At 39.1% G+C, this 18,290-nt stretch overlaps 1 protein-coding gene across 2 annotated transcripts in view; it reads right to left on the bottom strand.

Moving 5' to 3' along the window:
- Positions 1-636: 636 nt before the first annotated feature.
- Positions 637-18,290, bottom strand: part of Fmn2 (formin 2) — a 279,413-nt gene continuing 261,759 nt past the window's right edge. For both annotated transcript variants that reach the window (XM_087906102.1, XM_048436401.3), the window contains 2 exons: positions 3,524-3,605; positions 637-2,039 (listed from right to left, as the gene is read on the bottom strand). In XM_087906102.1, the coding sequence (XP_087762228.1) occupies positions 2,013-2,039; positions 3,524-3,605 (109 nt within the window). In that variant the 3' untranslated portion in view covers positions 637-2,012. The remainder of the gene's footprint in view (positions 2,040-3,523; positions 3,606-18,290) is intronic.

The following is an 18,290-nucleotide window of genomic DNA, read 5'->3' on the forward strand; positions in this document are numbered from 1 at the left end:
ACCATATCCCCTTGATATGAGCCAAATCAACACTCTGTAAGTTGCTTTTCTTGGGTATTTATATCAAGGCAAAGAGAAAAAAAATTAACTAATAATTAACTAATACAGCTATCAAGGTAATTCCCACCAGGTTTTGAATGGAGAACCCTGGAAAAGAAGGATGAAATGGGTACATTTTCAAACCAGGCACTATTAGTAGTGTTGACAGTTGAGTCGATGAGAGACTCAAGGAAGGGTGAGATGGAAGCAATGCTTCCTGTTTCTGAAGCTATAGGCTCTGCTCCCTGAGACGGATAACACAGAAGAATAAGGAGTTTGGCGGAATAAGATGGCAAGCTGGGTCTGTTCTTACATATAATACACTTTACAGTATAGTATCCGATTAGAAATGGATACTAGAACACTAGGCCACTTGCTGGAGCTCAGAAAATAAAACCACTGGGTTAAAGAGTTAATATTTTATCCACATTTCTCACTTTATCATGATAGACTTAAGTTTAAGAATCCTACGATGAAGGATACTCATGGTTTTTTTGCCTGTGTGAATGCTTAGACTAACTTATTTCCCACCCGTTCCCTAAAAAAGTTGACCACGATGTTCATTTTCTAAGTATACACACAGGATATGCACCCAAGTGACGCAGAAATATTCTATTATTTATTTTATTTTCATATAAATTAACATTCTAAAAAATTGAAATAGAAACACTAAAATACAGTATTGCACATAGCGATCTTTGTTAAATGCCCTATTACTTCATTGAAGAGTGGTGATATACACATGGGAAGGACTGAGAGATAGGAGAATTACAAAACATCAACAGAAGGAAAGAAAACACTACTGCTCCTTTGCACGTCAAATACAAAGTAAAAGGAAAGAGGTCGTACTTTACATAAATACAAGTATAGCTATGATTTAGAACATTATTTATCTCTTTAAGTTGCTGTTCATAACTGGTTTGCAGTAGCAATAAATTTTCCCCCTTTCTACATCCATAACTTTCAACCAATATTATTAGCAGCAATTTAAAAGAACAACTATTACTGTTATACAAAACTCTCTTAATGTATTATAAGTTGACTTCAAAATCTGCTCCCAAAGAATGGGAAACTCACCTGTTTTCCTTGACAGCAGAGTGAGTAGAATCCTTCCCTAGAACCCTTTGGATGCAGTATGATGCATCCCTACCTCCCAGCTGTAAATCACCTGATGTAATACATGGTCACAGAAATCATGTCAAAATACTCAGGCAGGCATTTCACTTAACAAGGTTCAGATAGATTTGATTCATCTATTATTTATGATAGTTATCAAAAAATAAATCTTACAATTTCATGAGCTTGACTTATTCAAATTTCTTGTGTGTGTGTGTGTGTGTGTGTGTGTGTGTGTGTGTGTGAAGTATCATAGTGTAAGATACAAAGGAATGTCTTTTGATTTCATTTACCTCTGCTGCAGACCAGTTTTTCAGAGGGTCTTAAGGGACAAAGAGAGCAACTTCAGAGTGGGGACAGCACAGGTCAGGACACACTTACTACTTACTTCTCAAAATAGAAACTGTGTAAGGAGAAGTGAAGTAGCTATAAAGACTTCAGCAGGAATAACATTCACCCACAAGTCTAGTCACAGCGACATGGAGTTCTGGTTTCAGTAGAAGGGAAGATGCTTTTGTTGTGACAAGGGAGAGAACCTCACAAAAGGGAACCATAAGTTAAGGTTTAGTGTGTTCAGAGTTAGTGCTTCCTAGACGTGCTGCTTCGGTCTCCTGGGATAACACCGGAGAGTTTACAAAAAGAAAAGGGTTCCAATTCTCCACAGGTCTACTGTTTTTGCAATTTTGAAATAACATACAGAAAGATTCAACAATCAGTAAACGTTCTAGAAAACATGGAAGATTATGCAAGAGTCTCCGTGGAACAGTGATCAGAATGGTGTAGCCTCGTTTCCTGCTCAGGTCACGTGGATGCTGTGGATGTCGTTTCGATGACTTGCTTTGTTCTGCTGTTCTAGCTCAGGTTTTCATGCTTATCTTTGCTTTCTGAAAACAAATACACCAGGTAGGGTTAAAAAATAAAAAAGAAAGGAGTTTAGAGAAGCCCAAACACGGTTTTTATTTTGGTTAAATTCTCTGGATAAAGGTGAAAGATCAATTAATTCAAGAAACTTTACACACATTACATCTGTTCCATCTTAAAATAGTTTTCATCGAAACAAATTACCAAATGCTTTTAAGAAAATAAGTCTTTAAAGTTTAACTTGTAATATATGTGAAGTGGGGTTGGCCCAACCCTGTCATTCCAGATCCTACATGCAAAGGCATGAATACAGAAGCAGAGCCAGTGGACTGGTCCATGGTTGACAGGATTCAATTCTCTTCCATTTAGAGCATAACCAGTATTAGCTAATAATCATTCCTCTTATTCTATATAGAAGTACTGAGCTTTGGTCAGAGAACAGCAAAGACAATTTTATCACTAGATAAGACTAATTTTGATACAGAAAAACTGACAGAAAAATAAATTTTATCTGAAGATAGAACTCTTTTCCAAACAGGGCTATTTAACCTAGGCAGTTTGAGTTATCTTGACTGTCCATTCCATTTAGATTATGTTATACTACTCTAATTCAAAATGTTTTGATTTGGGATGTAGAGAGCTCAGCAGTTAAGACCTTCACTGCTTTTGTAGAAGCCCAGAGTTCAGTTCCCAGAACCTTTGCCAAGCAGCTCACAGTCTTGATACTCCAGGTCTAGAGGCTCTAAAGTCCTTCTCTTACTGCCTCAGGGACTTGCATCCACACGCAGATACCAATTAAAACTGTAATAATTAAATACCATCAATACCATAAATTATTAAAAATAAAAATAAATCTCAAAATAATTTTATTTGATGCCCCAAATTTTCATTTAAACTGACATTTTTACTTACCCTGCCAACAGGGGTTGTAGGGTACCTTCAAATCCTTCAAAACTTCTACAGTATCAGAAGGGAGAATTTGCCTTTGTAACCAACATTTCTCTCAGAGGGTACACAACTTGGTGTTTTCTTGTAATGGAGGACTTGGCCAGGGAGGAATCTTAGCTTAACCTTCTAGCTAAGTCTCTGGGCCACAGACTCCAAACAGCCTTCTTAAGAGTATATATCATTTCCTATTTGAGCTTTATGCAGCAAATCTCATATTAGTCACTCAGAGTTAAAGTGCATCGATAGCCTGTGACTCATGTGCTATGAAAAAGTACAGGCTATCTCCTGCCCAAGCAGTGAACAATGGGCCTCATATATGTTCATGCTCACATTTATCTTAATTATCAAATTTCAAATATCCAACTTTGAGACTAACTCCACTACAAAGGCCTGATTAAAGACATAAAGAAAAGAGACTGTTGGAATTAAAAGCTCATTGTTTATCCAAACATAGGATAAAATGGCTGAGATATTATTGTATAAATTTGTGTATAGTGTAAAGACAGGGTTCAATAGCAATGACATCACAAGCCCAAAACAAGAATAGTCAAATACTTACAATCCCAGAGTCGTGTCTTGGTTTTACTTTGTAGAGTGCTTTTCCTTTCTTCTGTCTACACACTTCCTCAGCTTCTTTAACTCTAAGTGGGGAAGAAGAGAGTTTATTTAAACAGGAGTCCACAATGACCACAGAAACTTACTTTATAACAAGGGGCAAGCTTCAACTCATTAAGGAATTGAATTATTGTAAAACACACGCAGGAATGCCTCCTCAGATTTAATTTTAAAATAGAAACTGTTAGAGGTAGAGCAGATCACTCATGTGGGGCTGAGGATCCTAAGATGGGGTATGTTACATAAATACAAAAGGGATCAATTACTGTATAACTCAGAGACATTTGCATAATTAAGAATGATCATGCAACTATTTACAAGAAGATTTAAGATGACAGGTTCATTATCTTTCTACCAAACTCACCTACATATAAAAGACATTTGGAATAAACTTCTGGGCAGTTTCAATAATTTAACTTCATCAAGCATGGAAGCAATTATCATTTAATTGATACAACAAAAAACAACTGCACCGTGTTCAACCCTTCTCATTGCTTTACGAGATAGGGTCTCACATGGAACTTAGGTTGCTGCAGCCTCCTAAGTGCTGGGATTACAGGGATGCACAACCATTCCAAGTAACATTGTTAACATATTTATGATTTCTTTGTGCATTTGTGGATAACATTCCAAGGAAAAATGCACTGCGGCCATGAGAAGCACTACCTAGAAGGCAGCACTGTTCAGAGATGAATTTTGCATTAATCGACCTTGCTATAGAAAACTGCCAATGTCCTATCTCCTCTAATCTAGGGACCCTCTTAAATAACAAAAGGACATGGTCACCAAAGTATTACATATGATTACAGTAAAGTTTCTTCCAGTGCTAAAGACTATTTTGCTAAATCATTTCTTTATAAATTGCAATATATTATAAAAAATCATGACTGCTTTTACTGAAGGAATCACCATAAGCCTGGAAGGTAGGACTCCATTAATAAAAAAGGGGCACAACAAGAAATAAAATGATCTATCAGAGTCATTTATTTATTTCTTACTCTTAGTGATTTTTTCCCTTAACAATAAAATTAACTAAAACCTCAAGTATGTCAGGAGAAACTGAACAGGCCGTTGTTTCATCTTAAGGAAATATACCTTATGTTGATTAAATTTCTTGAAAGAAAAAAATCTTGAATATGTTTCTTGGGCCCTGTGGCAAACGTTCCAATGACAGAATTTATTTCCTGTGTAATTGATTCAACCTTCCTTAAACGATAGAATGACCCACTGATCCAGGCAGGCATCTCAAGCCTTTTGTAAAAGTAATTCCTTTCGGATACAAATGCTGCTGGTTGGGTAGACAGTAATTCCAGAAACTGGGGACAGTTTAGACACTGCATTGTTACCACATTTATTACTTCCCTACCAAGCCATAAATTCCCTTTAATCCCTCCCTAAACATCTGAAGACAAAAACATTCTCTCTATAACAAACTAAGGATTTTAGAGTCACCATCTTCCTCTGAAATAGCTGCCAGTAAATTTAAGCTTGAAGTATTTGGATAGGGAATTAAGGAAACTTTTTTTTCTTCTCCTTTTTTATTTTTTTTTTAGCACTTAGTCAAAATCCAGTAGATCCCCTTTTAAATTTGCTTGGAGTTCTTTAAAACATTTCATAACATGAAAAAAAAATGTACTTCACGAGTATTTAGATCCCCAAAGCATCCTGGTGTTTGCTCTGCTCTATTTGCAGCAGTCTCGGGACATATCTTGGTTAGGATCACAGGAAGCTGATTTTAATACAAACATATTTAATTTTACATGAAAGAAAGTCCAGTCATTCCTTATGGTAGAACCCATGAAAACCGGAGAGAGTGTGCGTCAAGGTGGCGTCACGGGATCTTTTAGCTCATTTATTCATTTGACAATCATTAGTGGAGCAGAAACTCTTGGTCAGGTCCTGGTCCAGCTCAGGTTGACATGGACAGTTCAGCTCAACATCTCTAGGCCAGAGGCATCCAAGAGCAGAAGCAAGCAATGACAGGCTGCGCTATGGGCGGCTCCCTGCGTCTGTATAAAATCCCAGAGGGGGCTTCTGCAATTAGTATTCAGGGCTTATAAAAAACCACCCACGAGCATTTTGAGGGTTGAATCTGATTTTCAAACAACCAAGAAAGCTCAACTGTTCATATTTTTAGAAAGAGAAACTGTTACCAAGGGTGAAAGAAAATAAATATGATACATAAAATCACACATACAATGGTGGAGAAAGAGCCAAGAAATACCATGCTGCACTTTAAAAAAAAATGAGTAGTTTGTTCTTCTCCTGCCGCAGGGTCCCTACGAGACAAATGTTCCAAGTGCTTTCTGACCTATGCCTTAGTGTCTGTGTGTCCGTCATCTCCTAGGCACATTGAGAAACGTGTACGTGAGAAAATTAAGGAGCTGGAGAACTGAGCACCAGGATAAGTGGACTGCTGTTCTACTTTGTACTTGTTCCATGGAGAATCTGCTTTAATGCAAGTCCCCAGGCCCACCTATATTTTTTGGACTGAGTCCCTCTGGTCCAAAGACAACATCTGGGGAAATAAAACACAGACAGCCAATGAGTACCCCTTTGAGAAACAGTACTCTCTAACTAGGGTCTAAAACCTATGCCTAGACTCTCTTAACAGGACGGCAATGCCTTCTCATCCCTCTCCTCCAACAGAGCACCACTGAACATGCTCCCCTCCATTCTGAGTAACTACTGCTCCTTCTGAGCGCCAACCACATTTCAGTATAAGTCCCATACCAAGACTTTCCCGTCACACTTGAGACTGGAAAAAGGAATACGGCCCTGGAGTTCAGGTTTATTGTCAGGACTGGAAGTAAAGAAAAAAGAAAAGGATGAAGGAAGAAAGGAAGGCAGAGAGGAAGGAATGAAGAAAGAGAGGAAGAACCCAAGAAAGGAGGAAAGGAAGAATCGAAGGAAGGATGAATTGAATGTTCCTGAGTTGGTAGTGTGCTTGCCTGGCATGCACCAAGCACAGGGGCTGATCCTCACCAGGCACAGTGGTGCACACCTATAATCTCAGCATTCGGGAGGTAAAGGCAGAAGGATCAAAAGTCCAGCCCAAGGTCATTCTAGACTGCATATTTAGTCAATCTGTGACACATGACAGCTAACTTCTAAGAAATTAAAAACAAAAGAAATGCAAGAAGGGAGAGAAAAGAAAAGAGAAAAAGCAAAGCAAAGAAAGTGAGACAGAAATAAAGACGGGGAAGAAAAAGCGGGTGAGGAGCAGCCCAAGCCAGCTCTCTAGGTCAGTATCTTCCCAGCTGAGCTATCATGGCAGATTTTGTTACCTGTCAGTTTAGGTCTAGGGTGTAATTGCTGGAGGCCTTTCATCTCCTCCCTCTCTCTAGCCCTCTCCCCTCACTCAGTGAAGCCAAACATTTCTAAAGTGATTAGAAAAAAAGATGCTAAGAAGAAACATTTCAAGCAATACATTAAAAACACCAACTTCAACATTGTACTAATTGGGAAAAGGGGGAACAAAATAAGAGACAGCATTTTGTTTACAGAAGGCAGTCACTAAGAACAGAGAAGGGATGGCGAGAGGAAACACTGGTTGGGGGAGGGCAGTGGTCCACTGCTTCCATACATAGTCTACAATGGAGTTCAACCTTTCGCTACCTCTTTGTTGAAATGGGATAACAGTTTTGAAGAATCTATGAATATTATGAAGAAGCACAGACAGCTCTATGCATGATTAATGAAGATCTGCTCTTTTAAACATGGTTCCAGTCACAGAAATAGGAACATGAACTGCCAGGACATTTGTTAATGGAGATTTCACTCTCTTAATGAACTAAAAAAGGGAGGTAAAGATATTAGGATGGAATCCATGACTGACAGGCTAATTTTAACCATCATGACATTCCATCATCAATGTGGAGAGTAGAAAGAAAATGCATGTAGATCTAATCGCAGGATAAAAAATAGAAAGTCCTCATTCATCATTTTTAGTGATTTCAGAAAAAAACAAAAAATAGCAGAAGAAGTAGACACCAGAAAACAGGAAATGGGGCATTATCTTTTAAGAGGAAGAAGGGATATTAGATGGTAGATAATGGCTGTAAAATTTAATGTTAATATTTTCCTGTAACCGCTGTCCATGAAGCTTCAGAAACAAAGGAAACTATCCATCTCTGCATAAAAGCTCAAAGTCCATACTTATTCCTTAATGGGAGAGCCAGAAGTTGTCAAAGAAGCGGGTGTTCTCTATCCTTTAAGAGAATAGTTGATTACAGCTAGCAATCAAAAGACATACGGAATCATGTTTGGCAAAGAGTAGGTGGTTACCAATGAGTAAAATGAGTTTTGCTATTTTTTTTTTTTTTTGCTTAAAGCTGAAGAGATAAGGAGGGGAAGTGGAGAAAGGGAACACACACAGAGACAGAGACAGATGGACAGAGACAGAGTGAGACTGAGTGAGCTATACTGGTGGCATCCTATATTCAGCACTAGCCACATCCCTGCTGTGATGTCTCAGTAGAGAGCCACTCTCCAGAGCCCTCCTAAGATATACAAGGTACTCAGGATTTCTGTACTGTGCCTAACTGTGTACAAATTGCATATTTTCTGTTTCTTCCCAAGATGAAGAACTCCAAACTCTCCTCACTAGAGCCAGAAAGCCTGTGTTGGGCTTTACTATGTCTATCCTCTTTAGCAGAGACAGCCAGATAGCTAAGCTAGCTCAAATGGCAACATCAATTATAATCAAGAGTAATTCCTGGACCTACAGGAAGCCTTCCGAGCTCCTCCTCATCCCCGTCTCCCACATTCAAGGCATATGGCTAGGTCTGAGAGGGTGGGGGAGTCAGGAGACTGACGTGTGGATGGCATCCAAACTCTGCATTTTGAAGAGGAAACACTTCTAAGGTACTGCAAAGCTAGACTATGTTGTATCATGCAAACTGCTTGTTCATGGCAAAACCCTAAACACAAGTTCCTTAAGGTAAAGATAGGAGGAGATAGTTTGTGTTTGCATGCATGTGTATTTGTGGTATATGTATGTGCTTGTGCAGCCATGTGCATGTATGAATGCTGATGCATATGCATTATGTGTTCATGTATGTATGCGTCTGAAAGTCAGAGGTTGACATTGTTGAGACAGTCCTTCAAAAGGGATGCTTACTGACTTAGTCAGAACTGGCCAACAGACTTCAGATATCTGTGTGTCTCTACCTCTCCCCACACCCCACTATTAATGTTTAGTGACAATCTGTGGTGCCACAGGGGTCTAGACAAAGGAGAGACAACAGCGGTTCGGGTGAGGAGTAGATTGTCCTAGGTGCAGAGCCAATGGTTTTTGAGGTTATATAAAAACCTACTACCACTACTGCAACCTAAACCTATAAACAAGCTTGCCCCAGGTCACCCAAAAAGAGATTATACAAAGGAACATTATACAAAGATCGCTAATTACCAAGTTGTAGCTGGAATTTACCTAAAAAACTCCCATACAAAGTTTATTTTCTCAAAAATCAAATTGTGAATATTATCTGAAATGAAGCTACAAACTCTCTCCACATGTAGATGGAATTTACTTCTTTTTTCACAGTGCATGTGGGTGGCTGCTGCTTCCTTTGGGCTTAGTGTATTCAGCTTAAAAGTTACGACATAAATAAGATCTGAAAGCAGGAGACGGAGACAACTTTAAGGTTTACAATATCATAAAGAAGACAGATATAAGCAAGGGAATATGGACTTAGTTCTTATAGGATTTGTTAACATCAGTTTTAAATCTTCACTTTTTTATACAAATGAAAACTCTTAAGCTGTGTCAGTACTAAAACTGGATTCATTTGCATTAAGTGTTTTCTAAACAAAGGGAATGGTTTTTCATTTCTGTTCTAATAAAGATGCATTTCCCACCCCGGAACCTTCTCTAGTCCCGGACCCATTTATTGTGAGGCAAATATATACAAAACGGTCAGTGCAGTTAAGTTTAAAAACAGTGTGTGAGATGAAGAGGGAGATAGACTCAGCTATAGACAGAAAAGAGAAGCCAGACATCCCTAGCCCGTAGACGGGACAACCTCTATCCACCTCCTAGACCAAACGTCACTCTGGCCAAGGTCTTAGCAAGAACAGATACACTGTCATCATTCAGTTAGACGGGAAAGGCGGCTACTTTCCCACTGCTAAAGATGAATAATTTGCTCTACACAAGAATCTGTGGCAGACAGTCACATCTCACTGGCTCCAGCTCCGCTTTCTGAGTCGCTGCTGCCTTCACTCTGGGAGCCAGGTTGTTTGACAGTGGGAGAGGTTGACATTGAGTCTGGGGCAGTCACTCCTCTGGTCTGAGATCCCCTGTGGAGAAACAGACCTAGCAGGAAGCCAACAACACATGAAAGTGTTATTCCTGCCATTTCAGAATGTGCTTTACCAAAAGAAAAAAAAATCAGCATCAGGTCTGCCTACAGATGAATTTTTTTTTTCAACCTACAAAGTGGGGTAAGTGAGAGGCAGAGATCTTAGACCATGGTTGGTGGGTGGTAATGGCTTAAGACTTCTAGGGCCTTTCCAGGTAGAGACAGAAAAGGTATCAGATGTCGTGTGGAATTAAAGGTGATTTAAGGAAGTTCATTCTGTTGAATCTCCTTTATGGCCCAAATGATCTCAAACTCACCCACACAGAACCACAGGGATCTGAGAAATAATAAGAATAACCATCCCAAAGTCACTGGTCATGACCACCAGGAGAAAGGGTGTCAGCTCCCTGCAGCATCCATTTTGGAATAGCACGCGGATTGCTTTTTTAGCTTTTCAGAGAAAACACTGCATTGGCCCCTCCAGTGCTTACAGAAAAAACGTAAGAATGAGTTCAAGCCAGTTCTGGAGGAAGAAAACCAGGTTTTCAATACACTCTTGTACTGCGGAAGTCAGAGTTTGGGCAGCAGGGATGTGACACAGTAAGGGACAGGGAGTTCAGCAGGGCACCGTGCTTCAGGTGCCCAGGGGTCTGACCCAAAGACAAGGGAGCTGGGTTCACACAGAAGCCACACCTCATACTCTGTCATGACAACTGGCCAGGTGGGCTCTGAGACTCACCATAAAATTATATGTGGATTTTAATAAACGCAAAGAAAATTAACAGAGATGACTATGGCTAGCATTTTCTGGAAGTATTTCTGTGGGGCATATACAGGTGAAAAGAGATAAAAGGGTCATTTGCTTACTTTACTTCTAATTGTGTATTTACTTCTAATAAATGTACATACATGTGTGATGTATGTGAGTGTGTGAGTGTGTGAGTGTGTGTGTGTGTGTGTGTGTGTGTGTGTGTGTGTGTTTGCAAGTGGAGGCTGGATACTGATTTCATGTGTCTTCCTCTGTTATTTCTTCCTTATTTCTGGGGATGGGTCTCACACTGAACATGGAGTTCCACCACTTCAACTAGATTGGCCTCAATCCGCTTGAGCCCCCACCCCCAATTTGCCCATCCCTGGTACTCCCATTGTTAGGGGTTACAGAAACATATTATCAAGTCTAGCTTCTAACATGGGTGCTGGAGACCCGAACTCGGCTCAAGATCGTCTCCAGGGGTGTTTACAGAAGCAGGATGCCATTTCATGTAATTTTATGCAGCTTTTATGTCAAAGCAACAACTATAGCTACTCTCTCTTTTCTGCTTGCTGAATATTAAGCGGCTTGAGTTTAATAATCACAGAGAGTCACTTTTAAGTTCTCAGAGCACAATCTGAGCCCTTACACAGGTCATTATTCCCTAGACACCCATGGACAGCTAATTTGATGAGCTACCCATGATGAACAATATAAGTTCTAATTAGGGCTTTGACTTCTGCCTCTTGCTTTTGAATCTCTCCTGGATTTGACTTGACCTTTGAGTTTACTGATTTACTGCTATTATTCTATCTCTAAATACGAACTAATTTTTAATGGATGTATACAAAATTCAAAGTCATTAGATAGCCAAAAGTATTTTTCACTTCAGAGGGACTAACTTTGTGCTCTTTCTAGAATGACAGGACCAGAAGAATTCAAGCCAAATGACCTCAGTGACTCCTAGGCTATAATTTGGCCTCAGTTCCACAAAACATTTGACAAATCTCTCATGGGATGTTAGTGGGCTAATTGCTGAAAAGATGGTTTCCTGAGAAGATATTTGAATGGATTTACAGTAAGGACAACAGGGTAGCTTCATACTTGATTATATCCCTTTTACATATAACTGTATTTTACAACTCTTAACAAACAAAATATATTGTCAAAATCTAAAAGTTTTAAGTGTCTTTCAGATCTAAGAGAGGTTCTGTAATTGGACACATAACAAACATAGCAATAGAAACATGACTGTCTACAGGCAATCATCTCTGAGAATGAGAAACGTGTAAGATTTGACTGGAGAAGATAAAAATGATCACTACATATTCCTGACTCTACTTTCTAGGAGGCATTTTTGATGTGGTTCTTTTCTAAGCAAAGGTATGAACTGTAGTTTGGAGACATGCAAAACTACAACTTAGAGAAAAAATTTAATGAATAAACTTTTTAAGAAACAATTATTCAATCTCAACTGACACAAAATTTTAAAGTTGAACCTAGGGAAGGTATTTCTGAGTAGACATTGACCAAAAAAAAAAACCTTAAGTATACATAATAAAAATATATACTTCAGGAGATTACAAGAGTGGAAGAAATAGTCTTTTCCAGGAAAGCACACACCAATTGATTATCCAATATATCTGATAGTCTTCGTGCAAACTTCCTTTTATTATTCTATCTGTGATGTGATGTGTGTGTGTGTGTGTGTGTGTGTGTGTGTGTGTGCATGAGAATATGTGATAGAAGCTGAACTCAAGGCTTCATGCATGCTGTTCAAAGTTAGTTTTCTTAATCTCATTTTTTTTTAAAGTGGTCCAGAAAAGGTTTTGACCATAGCTAGTGAGACAGAAAGTTAAACTCTTGGGATTTATTCTGTGATGCTCATTTTGACACTTGTCTCTCAAGAATGATGTGGACAAATCATTTAATCATTCATATCTTACTTGCTGAAGGACTTGGTGGGGATGCGAAGGAACACAAGGGCTATTAGACACAGGAATTAGATTATAGTGAGTTTATCCAATTTCCTCCATGTAAAACTCATAAAAGAGCACAACAAAGCTATTTATATCATAATGGCTTGGAATTGCACAAGAGGAAGAGTGGCTTAATTAAGATGCGGGAGATACGAGGCAGGGACAAATGAAGGAGGCACACTCACTGTGGGAGAATTAGTGTCTCAATTTCTCCTTTACCGGAATATTCCTATCTGGCTACAAATATGTTTTTTATCCCACCATCTGAAAACTCACAAAACCTCAGAAAACAAAACTCAATCTACCTTCCGCCACCCTGCTCTTCCTTTCACTATGGCCCTTTGCATGTAAAAGTTTCTTGGAATTGTTGCCTCTGGTCTGTATCTACTTCCTCGGCTTCTGTCATCTCTATCCCTAAGCATGCTCAGAGTCTGCCTATGTAGATCCTGAGCACAAAGGTCAATTGTAAGCCCTGCCCCTTCTCGTTTGCATAGCAAGGTCACACAGGCTCATATTGTATGTCCACTCTTCTCAAACCTTTCCTGATCTTGTTGCATTAGACTATACTTCTGATCCCAGTATTCCTTCCCCAAGCACACTGTTCTCTCTTCCTGGATGGCTCTGACGCAGCCACTCTGGACCTTCTCAATATGCTTTTCCTCAGCTTCTTCACTTGCTATTCCCAGTGTCTGGGATTTTCCTTCTCGAGATTTCAACTAGTTTATTCTCTAATTACCTTCAAATCCCTGCTTACACACCACTTCTCAGATACCATCTGGCTACCTTACAGCAGACCAACATCCTCTAACTCTGTTTTTTCTTAACCCAGTAATGATTTCTCTTTAACTATATTGGAAACTCCATCAGGGTAGAGATTTTTCTTTTTTTGTTTGCAACTCCAATCATTCAATGAAAGATCTAAGCAAAGTGTGTTGGCTAATTCTAGACTGAGAGGGAATGATGGAGATACGATGTTCAGGAGAGAGAAGACATAGAGACACCCCTGTGGGTAATGACCATACATGGAAATGGAATCTGCATAAAAGCATCCTCTATTTCCCATTTCTCCACTGCCTTCTAAGCTATGTCCTGTGCTCCTTAGGAAATAAGCTTTGCTTGCCCTGCTGACTTGAAAACAGTGCCTCTTAGAGAACTCCGTCCAGAGCAAGAAGGGTGAAGGGTTAGGTCTGCTGATGCTGAGAAGCAGAGAACAGTGGAGATGTGCGATTTGATGACGGAAGCCTGGACACAGAAAGCAAAGGCAGAGCTGATGATATGAGGTGACAAAGCTCGACCTGAACAAGAAGCTAAGAGAACAAGATGCAGCAAGGAAACTCTGCCATAATTACAGACGTAAGGATGTCACATCAGAGCAGTAGAGAATCTGAATGGTTCTCCATAGTTAACCTTACACACCAGGAATTTCATTAAGAGACTGATATATCCGCAAGATTCCATATAGAACAATGGGGCCAGTACCTGTATAGTTCTCTCGGTCCAATAAGGATTCATTCTACAATCCTTTACCCCAAAACTCTGTGGCCAGATAACTTACAGAATGGAGACATTTCTCCATTTCATACAGGAGTATGGCATACCGCACTACCAGAAGGATCAGATAGCATGAAATAATAAAACACAATATTTCTATAGTAAGCTTATGAACATTTATGGAAAGTTGGACATGCAGAGATTAAAAACACCCTCAGAAAAGTTGAGTTTTGCTGACAGGTAAGCTTGCTGCTAATCTGTGAATGAATAATATTTTTGCTTCATAGGTTTTATGTGTCTTCAAATTGTAGGTAAGAGTTCATGACTCCAGACTGCAAGATGATGAGTGAAGCTTTATCAGTCATAATTAGTATGCTTAAAAGTTTGTAGGGCTTGTGTGCAGTCTTGCTCTATCTTATTAGGCTATGTTCAGTGGCTATCCCTGGGAGACCTACTCTTCATTTTTTTTTAAAGGGAAACAGAGGAGGAGTGGCTCTGGGGGAGAAGGGAGGTGGGGGAGGGACTAGGAGGAGTGGAAGCAGGGGAACTGTGGTTGGGATGTAATGTATGAAAGAAGAATAAAATTAAAACACAAATAAGGAAAAAAGAATAGTTTAACAAAAAAAGTTTGTGAACTCCCTTGTTCATATCAGGGAAATCATTAAATAACCAAGAAGAAAATGGAAATGTCTCTAGGAATCAAGCCTTTGTATATAAGAACTTAATTCTTAGCTTTTATAAAATCATAATGAAAAAACAACTTGCTTCTAACAACTATTCATGGTGAGTGACTATATACTTTATGGAAACCAGCTTATTGTCATTCTGTGATACTCATCAGTTTTTTGATAGTTATATTCCTGCCTCTCATCAGCTGAGATATTGTGTATTGTGCTTGGCCATCATCTTTCTCATCTAGATGTGGAACAGCCTACTGGATTTTACTCAGTGGCAGAGTGGACTGGGGAACTTTTATATTGACTGATGAGAGATCAAGTAGAAAATTAGCAAGTGGGCAGTAGTCAAGACTTTATGGTGGTGCAGTCTTCTCAGATGGGTTAGCATTCTTCTTAAATGGTTGTGTGATTTCCAATATCTGTCCATCCATGCACCCATCCAAATATGCATCCATCCATCCATGCATCTGTCCATCCATTCATCCAACTATCCTTCCATTCATGCACCTGGTGCGGGAGAATCGTCTGTATTCTGTCAATCATGTTTTAAATAAACGCCAATTGGCCAGGCAGGAGGTGTAGGCGGGAAAACCAGACAGGAAGTGGAAATGATGCAAGGAGAACAGGAGAATTCTGGGGAGGAGGAAGTTGATTCCTCCCACTCCTGCCCAGATCACCGAAGCAGCAGGATGTGATCTGCCCCACTGAAAAAAGGTACTGAGCCACATGGCTAACATAGATCAGAAAAATGGGTTAATCAAGATGTGAGAATTAGCCAGTAAGAGGCTAGACCTAATGGGCCAATAAGCTTTATAACTTATAGAGATTTCTTGTGTGATTTTACTTTGGGACTAAACAGCTGGGGGAACAGAACAGGACAGAAAACACAAACAAGCAGGCCCCCTCATGTTACATGCATCCATTCATCCATCCAACCATTCATCCAACCAAGCATCCATGCATTTATGCATCCATCCATCCATCCATCCATCTTTGTAAAACCAACAATTCCCTCTTCTCAATTATATCTAACTCACCATCAGTATTATCTAGCCTCCAGCTCCTATCTAACTTTTTTAAAACAAACTCAGCTTCACTTCTATGTTAAACTCCAAATTCTACGTTTCTAGTTCTGCTCATGCTCTAGCTTAAGTTTTAAATGAGAGGATTGCAATGTGCAAAGAGAGCCAGGGACTCAATCTTCCCTCTCTAAAGGTCTACAATATATCTCTGCACTAAATGGGGGTCTATAATATGATAGACTGAAATCCATATTAACAATCATAAGTAGCTGGAGTGCCATGGGCTGATAAAGAAAAAATGGAAAGAACAAACCTGCATAATTGCTATGGGTTCACACAAAATAATGCTCACTCAGTCCATTCTGTAGAACTGGGTACCATGGAAACACACCTTTGCCTTAGTTGTACCAGTTATGCATGGATATTGCTGCTTCTAAAAAGACAAAATGGGGTTTCTGCAGAGAAGTGATTTCTAGCTTCTCTGTGTTCTCTGCCTTCTGTTTTAAGCACTATTGTCTCTCGAAATTTTTTGCTTTTCACTCATCTCATTCTAATATCTGTACTTCACTCCCACTCTTCTGCTTTTCCAAATTCTACCTCACTATGTCTAGTTCTTCTTCACTGTATGGTTCATGGGGAGAACACACTGTGTTCATACACAATAATAGCCAGAATAGTTTTGGAGACAGGGTTCCACCATGTAGCCTTGAGTGGACTGAGGCTCACTATGGATACCAGGCTAGCCTCAAACACTTTCCTGGTGCTGGGATTATAGGATAATGCCATCAAAGCTGCCCCAGTAGTAGTAATTTCTAAGGACCTATGGTACTATAAGTGCCTACAATGAGCCACTCACTATGTTGGAAATTTTGCCGCTAATATCATGAATTGCTTCAATATTGTATCTTTGTGAGATCACTATTTCAGTTCTACAACCCAGGAAGCAATGCCAAGTCAGTGTAGTTAATTTCTCTGTTTCACCATTTATAATTTGCAGCATGCAAATTTATGACTTGGAAATATATACTTCAAAAAGAACAATAGGTAGAGGAGGGCTGTTTTTCTTAGAGTTCCAGTGTTAAGTCTTTCTAACATAATTTCTTGCCTTTAGGATATGAATTTGCTAATGATAATGCTATCTGAGACATTTGGGGTTGAGAGAGACTGTGCTAAATGTTTTGTATTCAGTGGTTCATTTAACCCACTCCAAAATCTAGATACTATCAGTGCCTCCATTTATAAATGAGAACCTAACTGAGACTTAGAATGATAAGTCAGTGTCAAGGGCTGTGCATATCCTACTAGAGTCACAGGTTAAATTCAAGTTTTCTACAGTATAATCCCGTGTTCCTACCACCTATTACTTTAGCCTTTGTAAGAATAAAAGTTCTGGAAGAATGAGAGGCTGTAGGAAAACAATCTGTCACTGTTAAAACTTGAAGATGGGTTAACAGTCACATGAAGTCTGACTTTTAAAATGAAACCCCATGCTATCTGTGAGCATCAAAAATTCTCTTAACTGATGAAATATAACCTCCCCCAACATGTCTCATCTTATTTACCTCCCCCACACACTTGGAAAACTTTAAAGTGGCCAAATTTAATTTAAACGATCTTTCCAAAAATGTTCACCCTAGGCCTAAGAATTTGAACCCTAAAGGTTAATTTTAAAAATGATCCCGCCTAATAAAATTAAGCTCTATTATGAATACACTCTGATGTGCTTTACTTCTGCAAGATACACACTGTCTAGATCTGTGATGATAATTGTGACGATTTGAGGGTTAGACTGCCAGACATGGTGTACAGTATCACAGTCCTTGAGATGCAGAAGCCAGAGGATTGCAAGTACCAAAGTCAGCCTGGGTTGTCTTGGGAGACACTGTCTCATAAACCTGAGAGTCAGGGATGTAGCTCACGATAGAGCACTTACCCACTGGGTCTCTCCTTTTTCCTCACCTAACAAGGTTTAGAGACTCATGTCCAACACATTTTTTTTTGACAAAGTAAAATTCTGAGGAAGAGGCATTCCCATACATAACCTTTAACTTCTGACTATTTTAAAGGAAGAAAATGAATCCATCCTGTTTTCTATGGATATTCATTATTTATCTGATAGAAAATGAATGTTTATGCTATGGAATTTTGAATTTTGATTTTCAACATGGTAGTCAATACAGCCAACCTCAGACACCAATACTGTAGAATGGATCAATAATAACATTAATAGAACCAAATTGCATAGAGTAACGCTAAACCATTAATATAACTGCATATTTTCTGTGTTTTTAAAAGCAACTGTATGTATCACATTTCCTTATTAAACATGGCAATACTCTTGTTCTACCTCAGTGCTATTCAGATGATGTTAAATAGGCATGCTTTCTTTAGCTCAGTACTTTTACTCCCTCCTGATTCATAATTTGTTGGAGACAAAGGTCATTTTGGGGTTAATGAAACTCAAGGGATCAATATAGTCTCAGGAG

The sequence above is a fragment of the Myodes glareolus genome, chromosome 5 (assembly GCF_982192425.1).
Source record: "Myodes glareolus chromosome 5, mMyoGla1.1, whole genome shotgun sequence".
Lineage (NCBI taxonomy): Eukaryota > Metazoa > Chordata > Mammalia > Rodentia > Cricetidae > Myodes > Myodes glareolus.